The 22464-nt window shown below is 32.2% G+C and overlaps 3 protein-coding genes across 6 annotated transcripts; 2 read left to right on the top strand and 1 right to left on the bottom strand.

The window, feature by feature from the left end:
* Positions 1-290: 290 nt before the first annotated feature.
* On the bottom strand, positions 291-4557 carry LOC113864543 (coenzyme Q-binding protein COQ10 homolog, mitochondrial). The gene is made up of 4 exons (XM_027498383.1): positions 3678-4557; positions 2958-3153; positions 804-935; positions 291-631 (listed from the first exon to the last, which is right to left on the bottom strand). The coding sequence occupies exons 1-4, from the start codon at positions 3989-3991 to the stop codon at positions 509-511; spliced, it is 765 nt and encodes a 254-aa protein (XP_027354184.1). The 5' UTR covers positions 3992-4557; the 3' UTR covers positions 291-508.
* Positions 4558-6120: 1563 nt separating this feature from the next.
* LOC113864545 (protein DCL, chloroplastic) lies at positions 6121-10751 on the top strand. Of its 2 annotated transcripts, XM_027498387.1 has the most exons (4): positions 6153-6646; positions 9012-9126; positions 10226-10423; positions 10513-10751. In XM_027498387.1, exons 1-3 carry the CDS (start codon positions 6285-6287, stop codon positions 10400-10402), a joined length of 654 nt encoding a protein of 217 aa, XP_027354188.1. In that variant the 5' UTR covers positions 6153-6284; the 3' UTR covers positions 10403-10423; positions 10513-10751. The 2 variants fall into 2 exon arrangements, with proteins under 2 accessions (XP_027354187.1, XP_027354188.1); XM_027498386.1 differs by having other exon boundaries at positions 6121-6646; positions 10226-10536.
* Positions 10752-17717: 6966 nt separating this feature from the next.
* On the top strand, positions 17718-22340 carry LOC113864566 (ABSCISIC ACID-INSENSITIVE 5-like protein 5). 3 transcript variants are annotated; one of them, XM_027498424.1, is made up of 5 exons: positions 17718-17902; positions 18544-19644; positions 20398-20469; positions 20586-20615; positions 21965-22340. In XM_027498424.1, the coding sequence occupies exons 2-5, from the start codon at positions 18553-18555 to the stop codon at positions 22037-22039; spliced, it is 1269 nt and encodes a 422-aa protein (XP_027354225.1). In that variant the 5' UTR covers positions 17718-17902; positions 18544-18552; the 3' UTR covers positions 22040-22340. The 3 variants fall into 3 exon arrangements, with proteins under 3 accessions (XP_027354225.1, XP_027354224.1, XP_027354226.1); XM_027498423.1 differs by having other exon boundaries at positions 18428-19644; XM_027498425.1 differs by lacking the exon at positions 17718-17902 and having other exon boundaries at positions 17915-19644; positions 21965-22035; positions 22185-22300.
* Positions 22341-22464: the final 124 nt, after the last annotated feature.

Genomic DNA, 22464 nt, shown 5'->3' with positions numbered 1-22464 from the left:
ACGTTGAGATTTGGGATTTCTTTACATCTCTTCGATGTTCTGTGAAAATAGGTCCAAATTACACTTAACAACAGAAAGCAATGATGTGGATTAAATAAGTGATAATTCCAGATCAAAGACCGAAAAAGAAGAAAGTAATGAACTTGGTTGGCGATTAAAAAAAAATGTCTACAATTCTTAACGCACTTTATTAATAATTTCTGAAATATACTGTCTTCTTTTCAGAATGTGCGCTAACCGTGTTTTTCTTTATTTTGGGATTGGGTGTATAACACGAGAAGTCACTTCTTAAAAAATCATGTTAACTTCACGTCACTTTCAAGATTGTACAGAGTATATTGTCGAAATCATGTACATAAATTACAAAGATCACTGGGGTTTAGAAAGAGAAACGATCAATCGTTTAGCATTGAGCAGCAAACAATAAAATCCCGCTCAATTGATGCAGAAAATGCAGATTGACCTTAAAACTATTTCCAAGACAAGACTCTGGTGCAGAAAAACTACTTCATGCCCTTTCTCCATATGAGTTTTCAAGGACCCGCATTTCTGGTCCATATATCAAACGGCAACGCTCAGTAAATGAACCAACCATCCTAGAGGCTACCTCCTTAAAGAACATTGATGCAATCTGATCACCACAAAAGAATACTTCAATGATCAGTACAGAAAAAAATACAAAATAAAACTTGTATAACCACAGCGTTTGTAATCTTGGTAGTATTATTATGAAGTGAGTTGTGTACGCAAGTATATGAATACAAATGCAGGTGCATAGGACCAGTGTTACAACAGAACTATACCTGTCTGTAAAGTGGAGACTGAAACTTAAAATCTACCAGGAAATAAAGGTTGCAACTTCCCGGAACTGGACCAGGGTTAAATTCCCATAGGTTTATCAAATGGTCAAACAGAGTACTTTGTGACACAGCTGTCTGGAAGCATAAAAAAATATGGTATAAGCACAACAATATAGCAATCAGTAGAAATGAAAAGCAAAATTCTGCTATCAAAAAATTTACAGAAAGAGAGAGAGATGAAGAGTAATACAATAATTGAAGATCCATGTTCATGATCAACCAGTTTGAACAATGCACCCCGAGTAAAGAATATAAAACTCATGTGTACAACATTCAATTCTATTAGATAGGATCAAAGCCAATCATGACTCTAGCAATTATAAATATTTGATATGAGAATAAATCATAAATATTAAGGAATAACACTAAGGAATGCTAATCTGCATCTCATCTGCCGATACCCATTTCAGCACATATATCATGGTGGCTTGGTTATACAAGTTTACGCCAAAGGATTTAACACTCCACAAGTATTTAGTGCATACCATACATGATGGACTGACCACGTGACACTCAAGCAACACACTTGCACGATAATAAGACAAAAGAACATACACTACAGAGAAAAGGTACTAACAGATACCGCTAAGGGAGAAATGTTCATGCTTCGTTTGCCTCATTTGGTAATAAACAATCTGAATTTGAGACAAGTGAGAAGTTCATTTAGTGAACAAGCCAAACTGGATAGTTCAAATACTTGGCTCATTAATTGATCATGTGAAAACAAAGCAAGAACAATATATATGTTATATAATGATCAGGCTACAAGTTATCATTTGTGTTAATTACATATTACTACATCTGGTTCTTTTTATCTATAGTTTAAGGTTATAGCACACAAATTAAAAAATATAATTAATATTCTTACTTGTATCAAAATTATTTGTATTTTCTTAATATGCCCTTTATCCCTCTTATTTATTCCTTTCTGGATAAGTACAAATATACGAGTATAATTGAGAAGATAATAATTCATGCTATCATGAACTTTTAAATGATAGATAAATACAAACAAAAATCTTCCTCTAAAACGACAGATTAAGAGACAAAGAGGGTAATATTTATGTAAAATATAGTCAACCATAATTATGTTGATTAGCAAGTGATTGGGCTACAAGATAACTAATGAATACTAGGATTTAGGTTAACTTTTAATTAATTATTGACTACCCAATTGACTATTCAATTGTTGTACTCAAGTAATAAATAAGAGATCAAGTATGCAGCTCATACACACCATCCCTCAATTCTCTTGTTGTCATATCATTTTACATTTTTTGTAGGCATTCATTTGAATCTTGTTTTAATTTCCTTGGGCACATTTAGGCTTGGACTTATTTATATGGAGTCTGCACTAAGTATAGCAAGCAAACTGACTGAGATTAAGCTCAATTTTTGGCTCATTAAGAATAGGTTGAGCCTGCGCAACTTCTTTCAAATGAGCTGCCTCAGCATGCTAGGGATGAACTGGGATTGAAGGCCTGACCAACCCTAGAAAAATAAAGAAATTCCAAATACAAAGAAATAGTGACAGTTTTTCTTCTTCTAGTCTAACTTTAAAAGGTTGCATTTTTCCATTTATATGTCAAATTGAAGCAACTAACTCTGCACATCAGAGCGATGCTTGAAGAGCAATTTTATTGTTTATGAGGGACTGTTCAACATCTCCGCGTCATTTATATCAGTGAAGGGACTTAATTACATTTGTTTAAACAATAACAGAGTAACATTCAGAATGCAACTTTTTTCATTTATGCTATAAGATGACCATATGTGCAATTAAGTCTAAGTTGAAACAAAAAAAGAAAAATAGACATGTGGAGTTTGTACCCAATAACAATATCAGCCATCAATATTTCTATAAGCATGAAAATTTTCACTGAACACCTAAGTTACAAATTTCTGAATAAGATGGAAGCTAAATAGAAGGTAATAGCCAACAACAAAATTTGGCTTGAATATTCCAATAGATCTCGTTACTTTCAGAAATTTTAAGTCATGCACTAATGAAAATAAAGAAATAAAGAAAAAACTGAGACAACTGTGACCATCCCAAATGCAAGCAAAAGGCAACTACTACTGCTGGAGATTGAATACCTTTATACGCTTTGGTCTGTCCAATTCAACATGAGAAACATAACTTTCAACAAGGAATTTAAATCCAATTTCCAACTCAGCATCAAATGATCCATCAGGATAGTGCCTAAGTATCTCCGACCTTTGACACCACGGAACAAAACCATGATAGAAGTCAACAGCTGCAACAACGTTGAATAATTGCTCTGGAGAGTACCTAATAACAGATAAGTATATCAGTTTACAAATGAAAGAATGAAAACAATGACAAAGTATAAATATTGTGAATCCAACAGTAATGCTTAGAAGATCCCAAAATAAGATGAAGATTTGTATGCTCAAATTTATAAAGCTTCTTTTATAATTCAAACATAGGTGGATATTAATCTGGATTACTATTTACACAAAGTACGAGGTTTGAAACAAACTTCAGAGAAGTACTAGAATATATCCTAACACCATAAAACTAGTTAGACATCACAAAAACTTTTCCCAAGGATTGAAATAAATCGTATAAGTAGAGAGGACTAATAATTATGACAGAAAGGATTCAACAGTCAGCAGAATTACCAAATGAAACTCTTATCAAGAAAAGCTTCGATTAACATAACAGAAGACACCATATAAGCACACTTGAGAATATTTGCAAAACAGCAATGCCACCTATTCTAAATGTGCATACAAGATTAAAATTGAAAAAAATCAACGACCAAAAACAAAGAGAGTGGAGAATCCTGTTACCCCAAAACGCGCCTCTCTTCGTAAGTTTTGGATAGAACACCTTCTTCACCATCTCCACATCCAAGAAACTGTCTCGATTGGACGCCATTATAATAATTATTATTGCACAGTGTTCCCAAGAAAGGAGAAAAAACGGTACGAGAACCGAAAGGCTGAATGTGATTGGTGGCCTTGCCGGCAATGGCATTAATGCATCTGCACCCATAGAGTTTCCCACTGCTCTTGCTCTTGCTAGACCTAATCAAATGACTGACTCCACTCTTACGCGATGCCAAGGAGCAAAGTGCCTTTGAGGTCGACAAAAATGGCGGCATCGTAGCTCCGAAAAAAATTAGGGATAACTAATCTAATAAAATTTTCGAACGGGGAGAAAATCAGAACTGAGCGCACTTTTCACAGTTACAATACACGTGCAGCAAGAACCACAGCTTGTCAGAATTATCTGAAAAAATAGAATACCTAACACGATGAGAATCACCGATTGGGATGCAAAATCAGAAGAATGAGAAACCCTGGGATGCGAAATGTAATCGATCGGAAGATTATTCTAATGGGATGAGATGCGAAATCGAGAGAAAAAGAACAAGCGGGATAGGTTAGTGGATTTGGTGTGTACAAAGTGCAAAATTGAAGGGGAAATTTGGTGGAAGGAGTACAAATACAAAATTGAAGGGTTTGCGGGTTCTTTGTTTCTTTAACGGTTCAAACATGTAACGGCCACGTGGTTGTTTAGGCCATTTTAGTTCTTTCTTTACAATTCACATATCAAAGTGAATCGCCATGCCATGCGACGCCGTTTTTAGTTGACCAAACACGTGGACATTGTCGCCAACTCCGTCTTCCGCGCCTCAACTTCGTCGCCTCTGCCTTTTCTGCTTTTAGCCAATTACTTGTCTAACAAAATCTTTTATGCACTTTTATTGTTACTTACTGCTTAACAAAGTAAGAATCTAAGTTTATGTCAACTATGATTTATTATTTGTGTTGTTATAGAAAGCAGATAGCTAGCAGCATAACCAAATAGATTACAAATTTGATTAGTTAATAAGCACACCCAAATAAACCATACAAGTTTGTAATGTTTAAAGAATCGTACACATTTTATATCACACGAAAGAATAGTTTATTCGCTTTATCTTTGGCATCTGCATGGTTCATTACATGTATATATATCAATTTCTAAAACAGTTTTATAGTCCTGAAAATATTAACTAATAAAAGTTGTTCTGCGCATTCTTAATTAGATTTATCAGTAGAATGCATTCAATCCTAATCAAAACTTTCACAGAATCTTAAATCACAGACAATCCTATTAAGGTCAGAAAATAAAATATGCAAAATGTTACAGAGCCATGCTGCGTAATTATAATCCTTAAATAATTATTTTACAAGTTCAAACAATACTTCTTTAATCCTTTTAACTTGTACTTTTTTTTAATGGACTCAATGACAAAGCTGGTAAATCTTTTATAAGCATTTGGAATTCAATTTTTCTTTTCGAAAAGACAGTTCACATTGATTTTATTTTTTTTTAAGAAATCTCTTCATTTATATTTTTTTTTCCTTTACAACTTTTATTTTCATAATTTAGTTTTTGTAGTCATATTTTAAGTGTAAAATTTCATATGTTTTTTTTAATTTCCCGGTGCTATAGAAATTATGCAAATGATTAAGATGACAAATGAATAATATTATTATATTATTCGTGAAATGTTAAAAAAAAAACAAAACAAAAAAAAATGATTTTTTTACCTTATTAAGAATTGTTTTATGCCTTTGCTGTAGTATTGTATATTTCTTTAAGATTATAACCGTTTTATTGTAGTTATTTATTAATAATTTGTTTTCAATTACTTTAGGCTATATAAAACTATGCATTTAACTCACAATTTCATGTACTTTTTTACATCTATTTTGTTAATTAAGAATTGTTACCTCGAGAATAAAATTATTGTCATTTTTTATTAAATTTTTTTTCTAGATACTTTAAACTATTTTTAAGCTGGACTTCAACTCTAAAAAACCAATTTTCAGTAATAAGTGATGACATATTTTGATTAAAAAATATGTATTATATAAAAATATAATAAATACTAATTTTTAATAAAATACTATTTACATTTAAAATTAGTTTAGAAGTGAAAATTAACAAAATGGTAAATTAATCAAGTGAAAGTGTAATTTTTTAATATAAATTTTTTATTAAAAATAAAAAGATGAGTTATGATTATAAAAAATTGTCGTACATTACATTTGAAAAGAATATGTTATATATTTTATAACCAAATTTATTTAAAATATAATTACAAAAGTTTGTTCAAATATTGATTAAAAAACATTTTGATCACACACGCACAGAGACTGTAAACTAAAATATATTTAAAATACTTATTTACAAATTTAATTCCTTTAATATAAAATATAAACGATAATATTATTTATTAGATAAACATAAAATGGTGAAATATGAGGACTGAGGGAGCCGAGTTGGTTTGTTTTCTTTATCCTCGGGAGATTTGCAGAGAGGAGATTGCCGAATTAGATAACGTTAACGCAAGCGAGGGAAGGAGGGAAAACGACAGCATGTTTCATAAGTGAGAGCGTTTAATGATTATAGCTACAAGCATGGCTTCTTTACTACCCAAAACGGCACCGCATGTCCATCCCCTCGCAAACCCTTCTTCTCCCGTCAATGCTTTCTTCCCTTTCCGTTTCCACTGCCTTAATGCATCGTTGCCTCGCCCCATTCTCTTTCCCCTCAAAGTAGCCTCCTCTTCTGACGCTGATAGTTTGCACGGAAAGCCCCTCGTTTCTCAGGGAAAGGGAATTTTGGAGGAACATGGTTATGCCTATGAAGATGAAGAAGATGAAGAAGAAGAGGAAGAGAAAATGGTTGATTGGGAGGACCAGATTTTGGAGGATACCGTTCCTTTGGTTGGTTTTGTTAGGATGATTCTTCATTCTGGACAGTAAGTTTGTTTTTCTACTCCGTTTTAGTACAGTGTAGACTAGATTCATAATCATACACAGAGTAACCAGCAACACCTGTTGGTCTAAGTGTCAATGAATTCGATTTTCCATAAGTAAAGTCTAGGGTTTAGTAGTTAGGATGGAAAAAGTAATTGCGAGTTTTGCCCCCCTTAAAGTGTGTCCACTCAGTTTGAGTTCAAAGTAACTTTTAAATTGAGAATGTCTCAGACCAAAAGAACACGCATAGTATACAGTTGTTATTGGTACAGGGATGTCGTGATGAAAAGTTTTATTTTTTTAAACCCTGTTTGAATGCTCTCTTTTTTTCGTATTTTTTTCTTTTGCGCTATACTCCAATGAAATCATTCATGGGTATGGGTGAGCGTGCTTCTCAAAATGTAGTCGTTCTCTGCATAGCTTCTTTGATCCCAGACTTAGGAATTAAAGAATTTTCATTTGAGTAGAAGTGAAATAAAATTTATGTACTGCAGTTTAGTGAAAAAGTAAGATGAAATAATTTAGAGGTTGGAATTGGAGTTCAGTTTTACATAATGACAAAGAAATTAGTGAAAATATTAAACACAACTTAGAATGGCGAAATGTATGAAAAGTTATTTGTAATAGTAAAGTTATATGACTAGCTATTTTCCATGATAGTGAATGATCAACTTTAAAGGAATAATGCAACAAAAAAAAAAGTGTGATTAGTTTAATCGAAAAAGTTAAGATGGATGTGCAGCTAAACAAGACAGGGTCAAATTAAGAATATGATAGAAAATCCCTTGCAAGGTATGTTAGGATATATCGGTAGAGTTGCAGAGTGTGGGGAGATATTAGGATTTAATTGCAAGGTATGAGATTCTAATGTATAATGTAGGGTTTATAAGGTCTTAGGTTCTCCAATTATAACAAATTGGCTTTTGTGGTGTAGTTCTTTCAAAATTCATAGCAATTGGTATTTGAGCTTTCCACCATGTCTCCTAGTTACAAACAAGTGGCACAGGTGATGATGTTGGCATTGCAGAAGAAAGTATTAGAGTAGCACTTTTTGAAGCGAGTATGATAAAAAAATAGCTTAAGTATTTAAGATTATTTAAATATGTGGAAAGAAAAAGACTATTAAAAGCACTAATAAAAAGAATGGATTGCATGATTTTTAATCCTGTGAAAAAGGATAGAAGAAGATTAAAATAACCTTTAGAGAAAATTATTAAAAAAATTATAGTAAATAATATTTCTGAGAATAAGTTTTTGATCGAGTTCAGTGACATTGTGATCTATGTAACCTCACCTAATAAAATAAAGTTTTTATTGTTGCTTGTTGTATGGTCTTAGAAATCTCAATTTCCAAGCATCAAGGTTTCCGTTGCTTGTTCCTTATTGTGCTTATGACTCATGGCACCATTTTGCATTGCAATGGGCATTGTTTAAGCATGTGCCATCACATTGCATATATTAAATATATTATAGAATGGGAGTATTATGCAAATAAAACAATATGTAAAACAACCTAATGCAGTTCTTATACGAACTATAACATCCAAATGTGTCAATCTCAAGACATGACACTAAACACTTAAATCATCAATATATTTGTCAATAACAAAATGTAATAATCTGCACTAAAGTTTTGCATTACTTCCTGAAATATGATCTCAGAACTATATATTGAGAAAGAGTATAAAAATACATAAGTACTTTTAAGCTCAATATACATGGTATGGACATTGTATCTTAGCAAGTTGCGAGTATCATGTATTATTGGAGCCTTCAATTTCATTTCAAAACTTCTAATAGAACAAAATAATTCCAAAACTTAATTCCTTGTTACCTCTTGCCTTTAATTTAAATCTGTGTTTGAACTGATGAGACCCATTACTGCATACATCTAGGGTTCTGTGCATAACAATATTGCTACAATGCCCTCTCTGATGATAGGATTGACATTGTGTTACGTGTCAGATGAAAAATATTCTCATGTAGCCTAAATTTTAAGGTTGGGTTTTAAGTGTTCTGCCATTTTCAATATTTCTCTTGTTGCATACCAATACCTGGACAATACTGAAAAGGGCAAGACAAGAAAGACTATTTTTTCATCCAAACCCCATTGCCATGAACTCTGGCAATTTCATGGACAATTAATTAATGCAATCCTTTAACCTTGGAGGTCTGGTTTTTTGGAATTTCAGTAGAGATGGGGAAGAGGGAACTAAATTCAATGTAACTTACTAGTAATCAGCCTTTATACACAAAATATCTGGTCTCGTGAAGAAAATTAAATGATAATTGTTTTCATGGATGTGCATCTTCTGTTTTCGTTTCTCTCGGAATTCTGATATACGTTGCTGTAAATCAATACCATAGATATGAAAGTGGAGATAGACTAAATCCAGATCACGAGAAAACTATTCTTGAGAAGCTGCTTCCCTTTCATCCAGAATTTGAGAAGAAGATTGGGTGTGGAATTGATCATATCACGGTATCTCTCTCTCTCTCACTCTCTTTCTTTTACACTCAGCACATGCCATTGCTTTTGTTGACAAAAGGCTTTTGCAATATTACTTTTTTAGTTTGAGTCCAATAATTATAAATTTTATAGGTTTAGCATTCTTTTATATATATAGCCATGTCATCTTAAGCCAGTTTTGCCTAGAGCTAAGATTTACCCTTTATCCATTATATAATTAACATGACTCTGGTAAATGGTAATAGGATTTGTCTCCTCTGAAGTGCAGGGCCCAGTTTACTGATTATAGGGCAAGTTGGTAGCTATTGATGTGGAAATCAAGGCAATTAGTTTTTGTTAATTCATTGAGTGCTATCTGATTACTTTCATTTTATGAAAATTTATGCCATTGATTTGCTCATCATCAGGAATCCACTTCACACTTCACTTAGCAAAATGCACCTAACACTTACAGAACTCGAATCCTTAATATTGGTAACCTAAATGGCTATTTTTTACACCCCCTGTTTTGTTAATAGCTGAACTTAAGTAATCTTGTGTGTTGCTCAGATTTACAATTTATTACAGAAGGTACAGAAGGTCCTTTCTGGATTATTGTCTTGAAGTTGTCCTCATCGTGCCATCTTTAGTCAGTCAATTCATTTAATGTTCCAAAATCTAAATCCAACTACTTTACTTGATCTTATTCTCGTCGCATGATGTTGATGAATTCACATAGCAAAAGCATTTAGTAATGTTTAGCCCCTGTAAAATCTTTTGCAGCTAGCCAAAAATGGCTTTTAGCCATGTTGTTACCTTCTTATGTAGCAATCTTATACTCGTCTTAGTTGATGCAAGGTTGTGATATGATTGCATCCACTTTTCCCTTGTTGGGCTAAAGAAAGAGTAGTGCAAACGTTGGCTTCTGCTCTCTAACTGTCTTCAGTTACTTACATTAGGCTTTTCTTTTTTTAAAAAAATAACTAAATAAAAAACAATGAAATATACATTTAATTGACTTCATTGTCTCTTAAATTCTATCCAATCTGCTCTTTCTTGGTGGTGGTTATTAACACTTGGTTTGCTATCTTTGTATGTTGCTGAAAATTTGATTGCTCTCGTCCAACGGCAGATAGGATATCATCCTGATTTTCAACACTCTAGGTGTTTGTTCATAGTACGACAAGATGGAGAACTGATTGACTTTTCATACTGGAAATGCATAAAGGGTTTGATCCGAAAGAATTATCCATTGTATGCAGACAGTTTCATTCTCAGACATTTCAGGAAGAAAAGTCGCAATTTGTGAAGTTTGCACTACCTTTTGCGGGTTGGACCTTTTCATATTAGAATTTGCTGCTTCTTTTATATTCTTTTTCTTTGTCCCTTTTGATTTTCATGTTCTCCTATTGCTTGTAGCATGCTATTTTAATGGCCTGAAAAAAATGAACGCCGAAATTTCTGGAGCTGGAAGAGTGGTTAGCATTTAACGAGTCACTACAAAAGGTTGCCATCGATGCTAGAAATCGACTCCATTTTATTATTGATGATATTTGTAGTGATTTTTAAAACATAAGAATGTAGATTGTGTATATAGACCGATGATAATGTAGCTTTCAGTTTAAGTAACTTTCAATATGAAGGAATTAAAGCTTATTTTATTTGCATGGCCTTGTCGTTTAGCCGCTTAGGGAGAGATGTAATCCTATTTTAATTCCAAAACATGTCATAGACTCCGGTTGCTACTATCGATCAGCACATGGACATGTGGTGTACTGCTGCACCACAAAAATTTACCTGCTAATTTAGGTTTCTCATTTTGTTAATATTTATATTTGAACCCAACATAAATTTTACTAATTTGATATAAAATTTCAATGAAGCATCTGATGTATATATTTTTTCCTTCTCTTCCAGGCAGAGCATGTCTTGTCAGTCATGGTCTGTTGATGCACTCCTATAAGAACAATTTGAAACACAACTGACACATGCATTCAAGTTTAGTCAAAATTCTAAAATTTAATAGATCAACACCCAAAAAAAAAAAACTTAATGCCTTTGCAATTTAAAATCTAAATTAGCAAATAATCCGTTCCTTTTTGAGAGTAATCTCTCAAAAATATACTCAGTCAAAATGCTCAAACCACTTTAACTAAACTGTTTAAAGAGATTCATGTCACCTCAAAAGTTCTTTAATGTAACACAAACATCAACAGACTGAGTGGCAGCTTTAAATAGATTCTGCACATACAAGTTACCCACAATAGAAATAGAGAATTGCCTGCAGAGAAATACATGTCTTCTAGAGAAGTACCTCAGCACTTCTTACCCATTGAAACAAGTAAAATTTGTTGAAAAATGGAAGTGTCAGCTTGTGATTGGTCTTTAACTTTAGTCACCCACCCAACTTTTATATAATTAAATTAATTAATGTAGAGAATATAACCGCACTCAACTGATGATATGCTGATGTTAACAAGGAAGGGAAATGGCGAGGACCAAATTTATTAGTATGGAGGTTCCTTGTCTTGAATGTGCATGTGGCGCGCACTTATGGGCTCAGATAGCGAGGTGTGTAGGTTAGACACGTGTGTGCTCTCCCATTTTGTTGGCCACAACAAAACTATTATATATGTTATATAATAATGTTTTGGTGCCTTTTTTGAAAGTGGACTATGTTTGACAGTGCCTGTCTCTTCCTTCTCTTTGCAACACCTGTTCCCTTCATGTTATCAACTTCTTATCCTTTCTCTCCATTGGGGGAAATGTGCTGAGCTGTCCTAACTAATTTGGACTTTTCCAGAGTTGGTCGCTTGGTCACCAGGGAACTTCATGCTCAGGACTCTTTGCTTCCTTAAACAATAAAATTTATATGATTTTTTGTGAAATCAGATACGACTCACTGTTGGTATGAGAAATAGATTAACCGTAAATATTCAACTTCATGAAAATTTAAATAATATTTTAACATCATTAAAAAAAAATACTAGAGGATGTAAATATTGACTATAAAACAAATTGAATATAAATCTAGCATGGTGCATTGAACTTGTATTTTCTTCTTCTTTTTTTTTTTTGAAATGCATAAACTTAGATGTTATTTAACGACAAAAAAAAGTGTCTCACTTTATTAGCGCAAGCAAACAAATACTTCAACAGTCAGCTACAACCTGGTATGTCTCAGTCTCTCGCTTGAAATTTACGGCCAAAACTAAAAAAATTATTGCCCATCATCGAAAAATGCCCCTTTTCTGGTTATATTCCTTTTCAAAACCAAATGGAATAGAACAGTCATCGGTATCTTCTCAGGTTGATGTAAAATTGGAGTGATGGGGATTGACCACTGTATCATACATCATTTTTAAAAAGCATAATTATATCAATAATTTTAGGATAAAATGTATTTTTTCATTTCTGTAAATATGATTAAATTTGATTTTAATCTTCTAAAAATTAATTTTATCAGTCTTAATTTTTATAAATTTTAATTTTTTAAAATAATGTTTATTACTATAAAATTACTTATAATCTAACTATATTTAGACATGTCACTTGTTATCTTATAATAATTGTTGACGTGACGTTATCATATGCATACCATGTTATTATAAAATCATAATATGAATTTTTTTAAATGTTTTAAAAAATTTATAGAGAATAAAAAATACTTAAATTTTAATTTTAATTTGTGTTTTCTACAATACATTTATAATTTATGAATATCGATGATACGTGGAAATAATTAAACAGGATGGATATAACCTGCAAATTTAATATTATGACAGTACCTTTTTAATTTTCTTTTCCATTTCATTGTAGTCTTGTTGGGAGCAATCTTTGCGTTTTTCTGCCTTGAGTTTGAATGACAAGTTATTTGAAAGCTAAATTTTGAGTTTTGAGACCTGTACTAATCATAGTAAACCCCACTGCTGCATGACTTGAGCTAAAGATTGGTGTTAGTGCCCTTTTTCACGCGGAAATAGCAATGGTGCTTGTCCTTTTGCATATGCCCCTTGTCAATGCAACAACCCCATGTATCTATGATGAGATGGGAGATTTAGTTATTCCTTAAATAAAGAAAACTACAAGCTTTATTTACTTTTATTCATTAAATGATTTTCTGAATTTATTAATAAACTTGTATTACTACGATAAAAATACAAATTCTTGACATGATATGCCGTTATCAAATACAAATTATTATTATTATTATTATTATCAAAGTACTTAATTTTTTTTAGAGTACAAATATCTCTCTGTGGCTTGGACTCCAAATTTAGCATGGTACACACTGAAAACTGAAAATTAATGGAATGAAACAAATGTGACACGTAAAAGTTAGTTTATATAGAATTGAGAGTAATTAATTACAATATATCTAACAAATAATTAATAATTCTTTTGAAATGGATACGTAATCATCCAATAAACTAATTTTTTCATGCACACTATAAAATTGGGCACCTTAATTAATATGTTTAAAGACTCCACTATTTATTAATTATGTTAATGTTTAAATAGTAGCATGTGTGGACTTTTTAAAAGGTACTCGTGAGAGCAATAACTTGGTTCAATTCTCTTGTATATGTAAGAAAAGAGGTGTAAATTGGAATTTTGAGACTTGAGGACCAAAAACATCTTAAAACCCACTTTTTTTAGAAGCAACGAGCCATAGAAATAGATATAAAATTTGTGCGGATGAGATTATTGATGACTTGTTTCTCTTGTTTGACTAAATGAATCAGGAAATCCTTATCTCATTGTTACTAATTCAAGGTTTGTTGCCAGTGTAAACATAGACTCGCGTTAATTAATAAAAAAATATAAAGCAATACTATTTTAATTATTTCAATGTTGTTTTATTTGTTTATGGTAATATTTAAACTGCATTTGGAACAACGCACAAAATTAGAATGTCATGCAGAAGCTGTTGCTGAATTGAGAAAGGCACAACGTGGCTGGTCAATGAACAATGATATTGAATATATAAAAAGCTTATTTTTACAATAATTTTTTTTATTTCTCTTCATTCATTTATTTAATTACTCTGTTCTCTTCCCATCTAAGTCAACTTTTAATTATTTAACAGAAGAAAGTAAAAATAGAAACATCATTATTTAATTACATTGAACCCTATGAGTAAATCAGACAATGCGTGCATGCTTTTCTTTTCTTTTTCAGTTAATGATGTTTGAATTTTGAAATGTGAAAAAATTGGATAAGGGAGGAGTTGACACGCGTTAGAAATGAGGCAGGACTGTTCAGGATTAACATGTACGGAAATGAAAACATCCTCCACTAATTTTGAAGGAAGTGTTTATTATTATTTTTATATACTTTTTATTACTATTTATTTTACTTAAATATGTTTTAATTTAATTAAATATATATTTTTTATGTTAATCAATGTTTCAAATGAAAGTGATGATAAACAGGTTAAAGTGTCGATACACTCACCAAAGATTGAAACATAATGTTTAGTGGACAGGATATTATCCTATCCAGATAGCCTAAAACCGTTGCCCTAGTTGATAGTTAGCCATTCCAATTCATTTTCAATTTGTTCTGAAGTTTGGATTGGATCTAAGTCTAACACAAAGGTAATGGACAATTCTATTTCGACACGTAATATTAAAAGAACCCATACATCATTTTCAGGGTTGAAACATTCCAAAAGAGAAAAAAATATGAACTGAAAGAAAATAATTGTTGAATTTTGAAATGTATAATCCTCCATGTCAGTTTAAAAAGTGTTTTGTAAATAACTTTACCACACGATGGGCAAAAATTCATTAAACTATTTCATGATTTTCAAAGCCTTTCACCTGTATACGAAATATGACATAGCGGTATACGATAATATATTGATATGAATAAAGTAACTTTTAAAAATATTAAGAAAATGATTCCAATATTATTAATTTTATAAATAGACCAACGCATGATGTATAATATAAAAATATAGAGTTACATGCTTATTTATTATTGTATAAAATATTTTAATACACTGTTAATATAAATATTTTTACATTATTAATTAATTAAAATATATGATTAGTTTTTAAATTAATTATAACAATCGTTATTCTTCATACTATAATAACCCCACAATTAGAGCACTCCAATTACAAAAAAGCTTTCACGTGCATCAAACTGAGAGACACGGGCATTTGGTCGCCTAGCCTGATAAAGATCTCATGTCCTTCACAATATCTCATCCTGTTTATGTGAATAGAATGAAAAAAAAGTGAAAGCAAAAACTTTAAAATTTATTTATTTTATTATAATGGAAGAAAATTTTAAGATATATTTTTTATTTTTCTTTAAATGGATAATTGAAAAATCAATATTATATATATATATATATATATATATATATATATATGTTAAAAAATAGTTTGTCATCAAGAGTCATGTCGAAAAATTTTAAAAATTATAATTTTTAAATGATTTATTCTCAAATATACACATATTCAACAATATTTTATCAAGAGAAAAAAAGCATAATTTACATCAAATAACACAATGGATAAGACTTTGGGAAGAGAAAGGAGTGGGTAGATACGATCTTTTAGGCCTATTCCTCAATTGTAATATGTAAGAAAGAAGGAACAAATCTTTATAAATTACATCAAGTATTTATTTTACGCATTTGTATTTTTTTTTAACAAAACTAAATAAAAATTTATCTATTTCACCATGTGATAACAAATAAAAGACACAAAACATCTATTGGTTATTCAAATTTTTATTTAGTCATTAAGATTTGTTTTTTACTACACTTACAAAGTTGAGTTAAAGTAGATAAAAAAATTAAAGAAGAGAAAATATTTTACAAGAAATTAAGTAGTTTATGAAGTTGCTAGTGAACAAAATAGACCTTTCATTATAACATGATTTAAATAAATAGTTTATTAAATGACAGCTTTTTTTATAAATAAATTAAAAAATATTAGTTATTCCTTAAATATTCTAAAAATAAAAATTTACGTAAGTATCTTTAAAAATACATATAATAAAAGTTAATTTTAATCAACTTTTGTTAAAATTTTAAAAATTTAATAACATAAAAATAGATTTAAGTCAAGTTTTATTTTAATTTTAAAATTTTTTATAATTGTTTTAAATTTTTTTATACAGAATTTAATTTAAATGAAAATCTTTTCTTTTTAAATTTTATACAAAAATTAATTTAAATTGATTTTTATGATTAATAAAAGTCAATTAAAATTGACTTCTATTATATGTATCTTTAAAATATTTTTATATATTTTTTAGAATATTTAAGGAAATATTAATATTTTTATAATTTATTTATGAAAAAAATTGACACATCGGTGAACAAATATACTTCTTGTGCATGGTAAGTTGGTGTCCATTTTCCTATCTCTTTTTTCTTCTTTGATTACTTTTATGGCATATTATTCTTTTTTCTGAGATACCAAACAAACATGGTCTTATTTCACGCACTTTTTTTTTTTTTTTTTCAACCTAGATGGAGGGGACAGTGTTTTGTGAAAAGAAAGCAGGAAATGCTGACCATACCTTTAACAGAAACGTGTACGGCTCAGATTCTCACAGAAATTACAATGTTATTGGTTGGTGTCACTGTCACATCACACACACCCAATTCCCAATCCTTTTTCATTGGTACACGTCTCCAAGTCGGCAGTCTGCAACCCTCCATTATTATGTCTTTCTCTTAATATAATATATTACTCCCCATATTAATTATATTAATTAAAAATATAGCAAATATTTTAATAATATTTATTAAAAAAATTAAAATTAAATTGTAAGCTCATATTGCTTAAGAGTTTGTAGATTTTGATTACCAAAAAATAAGTAAACGAATCTTTTATTAAAATTTGAGGTTGAAATATTAAAAGAGGTTACAAGAACAAACATTAGAAATATCTTACTATAAAAGTTAATATTTTTTATTTTATGATTTAAGATTTTTATGGAAAATATATCATTGATGGTATCACTTTTATTATTATTTTAATAAAAATTATTTATTAATTATTATTTCAAGGGCACTTAAAATTACACTGTTTTAGTCATTGTGTGTTCATATATCATAATAAAACTAAGATTTAGAACTACAAGAGACGTATTGTAAAGAGGGAAATTGAAGTTATCTTGTTATTTTAGATTTAATTTTTTTATATGAAATAATTATAATATATAAAAATAAATTATAAAGCAAAAATTCGTTATATTAAGCAATAACCGAGAAGGACAGCAAAAGTGTTGGATTACTTTTTTTTTAATAAAATAATATATTTTGAAGAAGCGTTTGTGGAAACAGCCAAAATTGTAAAACAAAACAAAACGTTGTTTTTATTAATTTTTAAAAAAAAAGTTAAAATATGATGCAACTTTATAATTCTTACAAAAACCGCAACAGTTAAATCTAAGCAAAAATATTACTATGATATTAAAAAAATAATTAAAAAAGCTATCACCTATTAAAGCACGGCCAACAAAAGTCAGTATAATGAAAAGATAATTCAGTCGTTTAATTAATTAAAAGCAGGGAGAATCTAATATTGAAGAGATTAATTTTGGACTAATAGTAGAATAAATTTGGTGTTAAAAAAAACAAGGGAGAGGTGTTGAAAAGCGAGAACGAAAAGGGGAGTGTTAGTGTGAACAGACATTGGACACTTGGCGCAACCACCAAGCCTTTGTAGCCGAGGAAGGAGGAACGCAGCCAACCAACTCTCCATCAGACACCAAAAACATACCAAATCAGGAATACCCAAATTTCATTAAATCATAAAATAAATACCAAATTCCACAGGTAATTCATTCTATCTATCTATTCTACCCCTCCTTCTTCAGATTTCTCTTCTTCCTTGTTCAATTCTTATTCCGCTTTTATCTTCTTTTTTATTTTTCATTTAAATAAACACACACTTAGTTGTAAACTTGTAACTGTGAGCTTTAGCTATTATGAATCATCGTTGATAGTACTAGCGTTGAAATTGGGGCTATTTTAATTAGGGCTATTTTAATTAGGATCTTAAGTCATATTATTATTAGGATGTTATTACATGGTATCTTAGTACTATCGCAGTTGGAATTTCAGTTTGAAACCACTATAGAATGAAACAGGTTACCACACCAAAATGCAAGTTTAAAATGCACTCTCCAACTTAATAACCACACTTACCATAGATTCAACTTTTTTTTTTTTTAATGTTTTTTTCTGTTCTTAGTTTTTACCTTGACGATTCTTATAAGCTCAGCTTAGTTTTTTTTTTAGTTAATTTCGGATGTAAATACTGTGTAACATAATCGATCGTCTATGGATGTGTGTTTGTAGATAGAGAAATAAGAACCGTATTGTTGATAAGTTTGGTTCCGAAGTTTGAACTTGAAAGTGGGAGGAATTGAGATTTGCGATTTGGATCACGTTGTGATAGTGTTTCCCTTCGTCAGATTTGAGGAATGAACTTCAAGAGCTTTGGAAATGAGGCGGCCGGCGGCGACGGCGGCGGAGGGAGGCCGGTGGGGAACTTCTCCCTGGCGCGGCAACCGTCGGTGTACTCGTTGACGTTCGACGAGTTCATGAGCAGCATGGGAGGGTCGGGGAAGGACTTCGGATCGATGAACATGGACGAGTTGCTGAAGAACATTTGGAGCGCCGAAGAGGTTCAGACAATGGCGTCGGGGAGTGCCACTGGCTTAGACGGCGGCGTTGGAGTTAGCCATTTGCAGAAGCAAGGGTCGTTGACGCTGCCACGAACCCTAAGCCAGAAAACCGTGGATGAGGTTTGGAAGGATATCTCGAAAGAGTATGGGAACGAGGGAGGTCCTAATTTGGCGCAGACGCAAAGGCAACCAACGTTGGGAGAGATGACGTTGGAGGAGTTCTTGGCGAGAGCTGGTGTTACCAGGGATGATGCGAAACCTAATAATGCTGTGTTTGTTGATCTGTCTCGTGCTGTCAATAACAGTGGTTTAGGGTTGGGGTTTCAGGCTCAGGCCCAGCAATTGAACAAGGTTACCGGTTTGATGGGTAACAGGTTGCCTGTGAATAATGATCCATTGGTGGGTCTTCAATCTTCTGCTGCTAATTTGCCTTTGAATGTTAATGGGGTGAGATCATCCAATCAGCAGCAACAGCTGCAGAGTCCACAGCATCAGCATCAGCATCAACAGCAGCAGATATTTCCTAAGCAGACTGCTATGTCTTATGCAGCTCAGATGCCTCAAGGAATAAGGGGTGGAATGGTGGGGCTTGCTGCTGATCAGGGTCTGAATGGGAATCTTGTGCAAGGTGGTGGGATTGGTATGGTTGGTTTGGCACCTGGACCGGTTCATGTTACTACTGGGTCACCTGCTGCTAACCAAATGTCCAGTGATAAAATTGGGAAGAGCAATGGTGATACTTCTTCCGTGTCGCCGGTTCCTTATGTCTTCAATGGTGGCCTGCGAGGGAGGAAGAGTGGGGGAGCTGTGGAGAAGGTGATTGAGAGGAGGCAGAGGAGAATGATAAAGAATAGAGAGTCAGCTGCTAGATCGCGGGCTCGCAAGCAGGTGAATTTTTGTTCTACTGCCTTGTTACTATGGTGTAAGATTTTTCTGCTATAGTTAGCAATCATACAGTTCTGTTGCATTTGCTTATTTATGTGAGCACTTGCTTGGATGAAATCAGATTTAATTTCTCTAGTTAGAACATGAGAACATCCGGTGATTGATGCAATTGTTTTTATCTTGTACAAGGGCATGTTCGAGCAAAAAGATTTAAGGCAAAGCTTGTCACATAAGAATAGCGCTTAATTCAATCAACTTATGTTGACAGTGTTCCCCCTGAAGCTTATGTATAAAAAGGCTAAAAGGAGCTTGGGGAGGGTCATTAACGGGGAATAATGATATATGCAATCATTTAAAAAATAAAAAGAATATGATGATGATTTGCTATGTTGTTGCTAACGTACTGCTTCTATCCTCTGAGAACATGCTTTATACAATGAGAGATTATGCAGCAGAATGGTAGTGTGATAGGGATCTGACTTGATGAAAGGTGAAAGATTTTCGGAATTTACTGTCAAGATAGAAGTTGTAAATTCCGGGTTAGTACTAGGCAATGGAACAGCTGATTGGGGAACATCACTAACAGTTGGATCATCATAAAATCCATGAAAACATGTAACAAGTAAATACGTATTATCTTACCTCATAAAATGGATTTTAGTGGGGACATGGCGTGGGAAGGAAGTGCAGATGGAAATTTATAAAATGTATTATCTGCTGCAAGTTAAGTCTCACATATTCTTTTATTTATTTCAGGCTTATACCATGGAATTGGAAGCAGAAGTTGCAAAGTTAAAAGAGGAGAACCAAGAGCTTCAGCAAAAACAGGTAACTTTGCTATCACCGTGTGTCACAGATGCAGGCACGCTTATGTACATGAATTTATGGCTTAAGTTCACTTACATTAAAATTTTCCCTAATCGACAATTATTTGGATACTGCAGGCAGAAATCATGGAAATTCAGAAAAATCAAGTAAGTTGGGCTTTTAGTTCAGTTTCCTTGTTACAGGAATCTTTGCTCGTTTCTTTTTTTCAGTCATTGCATGTATTTGTTTTGACCTTAATTATAAACAAGTAACTACTTTTCCTAGGATCAAGATCCATAACCTTATGCTCCATTTCATGACTAAATTGGTCAATAAATCTTGAATCATGGTAAGGTCAATGTGAAGACAATATTTGGTCACACAGAGTATGTCAATCAGCATGAGTTAGTATTCTTGTCACGTTAAACGTGGGATGAATAAGAAGGTCGGCTTGGTGCAAAGCGAAGATATAATAATATACGTCCTTTGAGCTACCACCTAATTTAGGTTCTTCCGTTAGTTTATATTATGCCAACATTTATTTAACAAATATTTTAGTTATTTTTTATTTTATTAAATATCTATCAGCATAAGTATTTTCCGTGATTATGGCTATATGTAGTCTTTTTCTCTAGTTTTGAGCCGTTGTCCCTCATGACATATTTTTATCTTCAGTATTGCATTTCCTGGATGGCTGTTGAAATGATTTAATAATCATTTTACGTAACGTTAATAAGACATGTTTTAAAGGCTACAAAAGAAAACTAGACAACAGCAACACATCGTTAATGTATGTGCCTTTTCAAGCTCATCGATTTTCAACCATATAAATTATTAGTTCAGAGACCAGTTCTTATTATGCCTAAAAAAATTTTGGACTAACGTGTGACAGGGTTGCTACATTTCTTTTGTCCTTTGTAACTGTAACTGCTTTGTGAAAGAGGGCTATTGGGATTTCCAGAACTTAGAGCTCCCAGTATTTCTGGAACTTATAAGAGAAATCCCTACATACAGTGGGCATCATCCATGTACTTGTGTTTTATATTCCTTGCTGGATTTCTGTATCCAACTATCACATAGTTCTAATTGTTCATCATATTAGCCTGATAGGCATCCAATTTGGAATTCTTTTGTGTGAGAACAGTACGCTTGGTTATGAACTAGCATGTGATATTGGAAAATTCTTTTTAGATAAATGTTTTCGTATCTGCGTCATTGTGTCAATATATGTTAGGACTATTTTCTCTCGTAAGGAAAGATTTTGCATGAAATTCTGTTGTGGACATTGTTGTGTACTTATGTTACTTCCTTACTACAAACCTGTAATGCGTTAGATTGCATCTCTGTTCTTCCTGTCAGAATTTGTGATATTTCTGTAATATGCTAGGATTAACTTCGAAACTCACTCTCTCTTGGCTCCCCTTATTGCGTAATCACTGATCAAAGTATACCTGTGAACGGTTACAAATTGATGCAACCTTAGTACTGAATTGCCTGGCATTTGGTAATATCGCAGGTTAAGGAAATGATGAATTTGCAACGAGAAGTCAAGAGAAGACGATTAAGACGAACACAAACTGGTCCATGGTAGAGTGAAGATTGGAGTATGATTGCTCCGTTAAAATATATGTATATAAATATGAAAACGTATTCTGCTGTAGATTTGAGGCTCGTGTAGTTTTTAGATTAGCATTTGAAAACTTATGTCTTACTCTTCTCTTTTGAACACCATGTAGTTAGGGAGGGTATGCACAGTATCATGAGAATATGTTTCAGCACACGTCCAATTTCATGCCACCATTGGTTAGACAATCTTGTGCAGTAGCGCTTTCGCTGAATTTGATTAGGTGAGACTAGTTTTGTATGTCTCATATACGCACTCCTCTTCATTCACGACTCCTTTTTTTTTTATTTTTGTGGGTCGTTCATTCACTCCGAATAGTTTAGTCCAGTGCCTTGGGAGTTATTATACCTCCCATTTTGTCATTTCCATCGATACGCGTTCCACTAATCTAT

The sequence above is a fragment of the Abrus precatorius genome, unplaced genomic scaffold, assembly GCF_003935025.1.
Source record: "Abrus precatorius isolate BTA unplaced genomic scaffold, Abrus_2018 Scaffold4, whole genome shotgun sequence".
In the NCBI taxonomy this organism is placed as follows: Eukaryota; Viridiplantae; Streptophyta; class Magnoliopsida; order Fabales; family Fabaceae; genus Abrus; species Abrus precatorius.
The sequence above is the reverse complement of the archived record's forward strand: the minus strand, read 5'-3'. Positions and strand labels throughout refer to the sequence as shown.

Excerpts from the sequence above, each read along its gene's own strand:
- LOC113864566 (XM_027498424.1), top strand. The coding sequence starts at position 18,553 with ATGAACTTCAAGAGCTTTGGAAATGAGGCGGCCGGCGGCGACGGCGGC. Across the intron at positions 20,470-20,585 it reads AAGAGCTTCAGCAAAAACAG|GCAGAAATCATGGAAATTCA; the intron begins GTAACTTTGCTA and ends TGGATACTGCAG. Across the intron at positions 20,616-21,964 it reads TGGAAATTCAGAAAAATCAA|GTTAAGGAAATGATGAATTT; the intron begins GTAAGTTGGGCT and ends GTAATATCGCAG.
- LOC113864543 (XM_027498383.1), bottom strand. The coding sequence starts at position 3,991 with ATGCCGCCATTTTTGTCGACCTCAAAGGCACTTTGCTCCTTGGCATCG. Across the intron at positions 936-2,957 it reads ACAGACCAAAGCGTATAAAG|ACAGCTGTGTCACAAAGTAC; the intron begins GTATTCAATCTC and ends TTATGCTTCCAG. Across the intron at positions 632-803 it reads AGTCTCCACTTTACAGACAG|ATTGCATCAATGTTCTTTAA; the intron begins GTATAGTTCTGT and ends TGTGGTGATCAG.
- LOC113864545 (XM_027498387.1), top strand. The coding sequence starts at position 6,285 with ATGATTATAGCTACAAGCATGGCTTCTTTACTACCCAAAACGGCACCG. Across the intron at positions 6,647-9,011 it reads ATGATTCTTCATTCTGGACA|ATATGAAAGTGGAGATAGAC; the intron begins GTAAGTTTGTTT and ends TCAATACCATAG. Across the intron at positions 9,127-10,225 it reads GTGGAATTGATCATATCACG|ATAGGATATCATCCTGATTT; the intron begins GTATCTCTCTCT and ends GTCCAACGGCAG.